We start from the raw sequence: 5,315 nt of genomic DNA, 5'->3' as shown, positions 1-5,315 counted from the left end.
TTCGCTTTTGTCACAGCAAAGGTGTTCTAGTCGATTCAAGAAAAAAATTGGCCGGTTGCTCTCTTTGTTTTTGTCACAATTCTGGCAAATGAGTTTGCCCGCCTGCCTGAGCGCTCCCCGTTTGTACATCCAGACGGATGAGATCAAGCTGAAAGACAGAGCGGTTAGTGTTTTGGATGAAGCCCTGGGGCCGGCCACGTCCACCGCCTTCAGCTGCAGACTCAGGCTGCCGAGCAGCAGATCGCTGCCCTGAGGGATTCCCAAAGGGCGGGCCTAAACTACCCTGGAAGTGGGGTCAACGCCGCTACTAGCAATCCTCTTCATTGCGTAAGCCACCTCATCACACACTTGCAGTACGCATGACTTAGTTCGTTGCTGGAGGAAGGTAGCACAAAAACAGTTTTGAACTTTGAACGAGTGCTTGTGTGTGTGTGTTGCGGGGCGTTTTCAGTCTCAGGAGGATCGGGACACGCGACGGTTTCATCTGAAAATCGCTGAGCTCAGCGCAGTCATCAGGAAACTGGAGGATCGAAACGCCCTGCTTTCTGAAGAGCGCAATGAACTGGTAATTTATTGACGGCACGCTTGAAGGTTTGCGCTACGTTTGATGCGCGCCATCCAGCGAGGCACCCATTGCGCTTGCTTATTAGTTGAGCGGCGCGGCGAGTCGGTTGCCTGGTAGATGTCTTTTATTGGGAGCCAAAGCCACGATTCCGTTCAAACCGATGCAAAAGGAATGGATACGTTCTGGCCCGCGTGTTGTGCGTCTTTCACATCCCGCACTTCATGCTTGCAGCTAAAGCGACTGAGAGAAACAGAAAGCCAGTTTCTGCCACTCCTGTACAAAAACAAACGCCTGAGCAGGAAGAATGAAGAACTCTCGCTGGTGCTGTGTCGCCTTGAAAACAAAGTGCGCTTTGTCACCCAGGAGAACGAGGAGATGGCAAGCTTGGTAAGTCGACGCGGACAACGGCGGCGTGCCAACAGAGTCCACTGCATTTGTGTTCCACAGAGAAGGCCTAGTTCGCTCAATGACCTGGACCGCGGTTGCGGCCAGCAGGACGGTGAAATGGAGTTCCTTCAAGTTGTGGAGCAGCGGCACATCATCGACGACTTGTCCAAGGTCTTCAGGCAGGCGACTCGGTGCACGTACGGCAGCGCCGCGCTCGCTCGCTGTCGCCAGGAAACCTTTTCCGTCCAAAGCTTGGCCGGCGGCCGCCATCCAAAAAATTGGCCCCTTAAATTCCGACCTTTCAAGCAGGAGCATTGTGCGCACGCGTTTGAACACGCTTTAGACTTGTTTTGCCGTTTTCAGCAGCTCAAAGCTCCCGTTTTGTCAGCGCCTTTGCCACTCGCTGTGCGCTGAAAACGACGGACTTGCCCGGCTGCTCAGCCCGTCAACCATGAGCCGCGAGCGCGACGTCATTGTCCGTAGGCAGCTAGTGGCAAAATGCACCCTGTTAGAGTTGCGCTCGCTCCAACTTATTTTGCAAGAACCACACGGGAGACAAGTAAGTTCTTTTGGACACCTGCAGGTGGAGAGTCCATCCGTTGTACGAATGAAGTCTGACTCTCGGCTCCTGCACGAGCATTTTAATTAAGAGAAACAGGGTGGGTGTAAGAGTGGATTGAATAGAGGAAGCCCTTGACCTCTAGTCAAAACATAGCAAGGGGTGTTTTACGACTTTGTGTAGGAAGGGATAAGCGATAGGGATAAATAAGGGATAAATAATATTATTTATTACAGGTCGCAGTCAAAGTCAAAGCAACACAATGATACGATAAAGATAATCTGGAAAACCCTGACACACCCTGTAGTTGTCACTTTTGGAAAAGACGAGCGTCCCTCCAATCATCGCCGGTGACGTGTTTTTCAGGCTCTGGAGACAGGAGCTCATGTCAGAAATGTCATTGTGAGTCGCGTTTGTTTCTGCGCCGGAGCCGTTCGTTCCCTTTGCATCCAAAGAATCTCAAAGGCGGATTATTTGTGTCGACAGGAGAGAGATTTGCTGCTACGATACCGACGTCGAGAATCTCTGAGGAGGAACAAAGCGTGAGGTCCTGCAAGGTGAGTCTGTTTGTTTGCGGCTGCTTGGTGTTGCGCAAGATGAAATGGCCTTTTTCTCGCTATCGTTCCTCTCGTCGATTCATCGTGAGGTGTCGCTTCAGTTTGTTCAGAGAGATGTTCGCTTCCGCGCCCGCAGGTCATCGAAACATTTTACGGCTACGACGAAGACGTGTTGGTGGACTCGGACGGATCGTCCTTGTCTTTTCACACCGACAGAACCCCCGACACGGAACCCGAAGAGGTAGCCCGCCATTTCTGCCAGCGTATTGGCACCAAACATTCCTCTTCAGCCTGGATTCGGACTCGTCTTTGCGTCGCGGGTGCTTTGTCGCCGGTCTGACTGATTCTGGTACGAGTGCTGTGTTGCATTGGTGTGTGCATGAAGAGGCGGAGCTTCGCTACCGCCAGCTGACGCAAGAATATCAAGCGCTGCAACGAGCCTACGCTCTGCTAGCCCAGACCAGCGAAAGGGGACTACGACGCCGAGAAGGAGATCAAGGTGGCGCCCCTTCCCGCAACCCCCGGCCGGGTCGCAGCCTCCCCGTTCTCACCCAGCCTCGGGTGTTCTCTGGTCTGAAAGGAGGAGGAGGAGCCTCCCTCCTCCTCCTTTCAGACCAGAGAAAAGCTGATGGTAGAAATGGGTCACTATCAAAGCAGAGTAGCAGATCTGGAGTCAGCGCTGAAGCAACAAGGACAGGTAAGCTCATCAATGAGCACACCTTTTTCTCAGACAAAATAGCTACATTCTTCAGTCACTCATCCGTCTGGCATTACTGGACCAACCCCCCCCCCCCCCCCGAACGTGGCTGGGAAAATGCGGAGAAAAGCAAATGTCATTTTCCAGTCAACCAAAGAATTTGTGGATGAAAATGACACAACATTCCAAAGCTGTCCACGCGTTTGTCTCTTCTAGAATGTCAAGTGGGTGGAGGAGAAGCAGCTGCTGCGTCAGAGCAATCAGCAGTTGGCCGAAAAGGTGACGGAAAGAAAGGCGCTGGGCGGAGTCGCTTGGCGTCACACCTGTCGGGAAGCCCCGCAGATGAGGTCTGACTGTATTTTCAGGTCAGGCGGATGGAGGCGGAAGAAGCGCGTCTGAAAGAGCACATCCAGGATATCCGAGACCAAAACGAACTGCTTGAGTTCCGCATCCTGGAGCTGGAGGTGGGAAGACTCGCACAAGCGTGTTGAGGCCAGAGATGTGACGGACGGACGGACGGACGGATGCATGCCTCTGCCTTTCAGGAGAGGGAGTGGCGCTCCCCCGTCTTGAAGTTTCTGCAAGTCCGTTTCCCAGACGGCCTCAGCCCTTTGCAGATCTACTGCGAGGCCGAGGGCGTGAGCGTACGTAAGGCGTCCCTCGCAACCCTAACCTTAACCCGAGGTCCCAGAACACCTTACATTGCTCCTTGCGCCTTTCCCCCGGACATCGTCATCAGTGATCTGATGAAGAAGCTGGACATCCTGGGCTATAACGCCGTAAGTGTATGTCGAACTCCTTATGTTCGCACTCCACGAGACTCGGCGGCTCAAATGTGACTTTTGGAAGGCTTTGCGCTGAAAGAAGCTTGTTGACGCTGTGCCTTTGGGCTCTTGCAGAATCTCACCAACGAGGAGCAGGTGGTCGTGATTCACGCCAGGACCCTTCTCACCCTAGCCGAGAAGGTAACGCGCACGTCCACGCACGCTCTCGCATTCTGCTTATGTGACAGCAGCCTTTCCTCAGTGGTTAGAATACATCAAAGTGACCAAGTCAGCACTTCAACAGAAGATGTTGGACATTGAAAGTGAGAAGGTAGACAGACACGCGACATCAGCCAAGGGGAACTCCGGCAATGTGCCCCAACAATTCTGACCTTGAGCTGTGCTAGGATATGTTCTGCAAGCAGAAGGGCTACCTGGATGAAGAGTTGGACTTCAGGAAGTGTTCCATGGACCAGGCTCATAAGGTAAGCCGCCCTCAAATCTCCCGCCGGACCACTGATGGACGAGGATTGCGGCCCAGAGGATCCTGGAGCTGGAGGCCATGTTGTACGAGGCGCTACCGCAGCGGGACTGCCCCGCCACGGACGGCGAAAAAGCCAGCCACGCTGGCGTGAATGACGTGCTGACGGCGGATCAGAGAGAAGAGCTTAGGAGCGCCGTGGACCAATGGAAGCGAGCCCTGATGTGCGAGTTGAGGGAGCGCGACGCTTGCATCCTCCAAGAGAGAATGGATCTGCTGCACAGCGCGCAACAGGTAAGGGCCCAAAGCCAGCCCGGCACTTACTTGCACGCTTACTGGCTTTTGAATGCCACTTTCCATTTGTCCGTCCTAGAGGAACAAAGAGCTGAAAGAATTCATCGAAGCTCAGAAGAGACAAATCAAACAATTGGAGGAGAAGTTTCTGTTTCTCTTTCTATTCTTCTCCTTGGCCTTCATTCTGTGGCCCTAACACCAGCTGGTGAGTGAGCTCCAGCGGCACCGCACTCGACACCGTCCGATACACTGCCAGCCGGTCTCAGACGTTGGCAGACGCTCCGATGCCAACGTATACCCCCCGCCACGGTGACAGAGGCACCGCGTCACACCGCGCTCATCCAATCAGAAGGCAGGAAAAGCAAATTCACATGCAGGGCACTTTTGAACCAGAAGAGAGCGCCACAAAAAAACGGTTGTTGCCCAAACGCGCACTAAAAAGGTCAGAATAACAAGAGTCCCCACTGGCCAGCCGGGGCCACCCGTCCAGCTGTTTCTTCAGGGGGGAAAAAAATTGGAGTCACCGGTGAGTACATTTTGCATTTAGCTCTGCTTTTCTGCTTCTGTCTTCAAGTGTGTGGCATCCTGCGATCAAAGAGTCAGCCAACCCCAAAGCGGTTGACCTCAACGTCCCACCACCATGCCTACCAGAGCAGGTGACGTGATGCTTTGGACATCCTTCCGTCTCAGATGCCCAAAAGTACTCTCTGCCACATCTGCGGCAATACGGTGTCTTTTCAAAGGTGCAAATAAATCCAGCGTGGCGGAACACGCACAGTCTTCGGTTTTTCCCGCTTTGTTTGTGTGACAGCTGTTGTGAAATTTTATACAAATAAAGTTGTATAGTACAGGTTTGGCCAAGCCGCAACTCCCGAACCGCATGCGGCTCTTTTATGTTCATATCAACATTTGTGTGTGTGTGTGTGTGTGTGGGGGGGGGGGGTTGTGCGTGTTGGCTTCACTTGAGTTCAATTTGGTATTTTGGTCAAAAGCGCATGTGGTGAAATTCCA

At 53.2% G+C, this 5,315-nt stretch overlaps 1 protein-coding gene across 5 annotated transcripts; it reads left to right on the top strand.

Annotated features, from left to right (window-relative positions):
- Positions 1–457: 457 nt before the first annotated feature.
- On the top strand, positions 458–5,045 carry LOC148378543 (janus kinase and microtubule-interacting protein 3-like). 5 transcript variants are annotated; one of them, XM_088367844.1, is made up of 14 exons: positions 458–565; positions 797–1,913; positions 1,998–2,068; positions 2,205–2,309; positions 2,425–2,765; positions 2,982–3,044; positions 3,131–3,229; positions 3,311–3,550; positions 3,665–3,730; positions 3,792–3,860; positions 3,937–4,014; positions 4,071–4,304; positions 4,384–4,509; positions 4,879–5,045. In XM_088367844.1, exons 5-13 carry the CDS (start codon positions 2,697–2,699, stop codon positions 4,498–4,500), a joined length of 1,035 nt encoding a protein of 344 aa, XP_088223970.1. In that variant the 5' UTR covers positions 458–565; positions 797–1,913; positions 1,998–2,068; positions 2,205–2,309; positions 2,425–2,696; the 3' UTR covers positions 4,501–4,509; positions 4,879–5,045. The 5 variants fall into 5 exon arrangements, with proteins under 5 accessions (XP_088223970.1, XP_088223969.1, XP_088223973.1 ...); XM_088367843.1 differs by lacking the exon at positions 458–565 and having other exon boundaries at positions 673–1,913; positions 2,454–2,765; XM_088367847.1 differs by lacking the exon at positions 458–565 and having other exon boundaries at positions 673–1,913; positions 2,991–3,044.
- Positions 5,046–5,315: the final 270 nt, after the last annotated feature.

Source organism: Syngnathus floridae, unplaced genomic scaffold, assembly GCF_059516105.1.
Source record: "Syngnathus floridae isolate MCC-2025c unplaced genomic scaffold, RoL_Sflo_1.0 HiC_scaffold_38, whole genome shotgun sequence".
Lineage (NCBI taxonomy): Eukaryota > Metazoa > Chordata > Actinopteri > Syngnathiformes > Syngnathidae > Syngnathus > Syngnathus floridae.
This window is presented reverse-complemented; position numbering and strand designations above follow the sequence as displayed.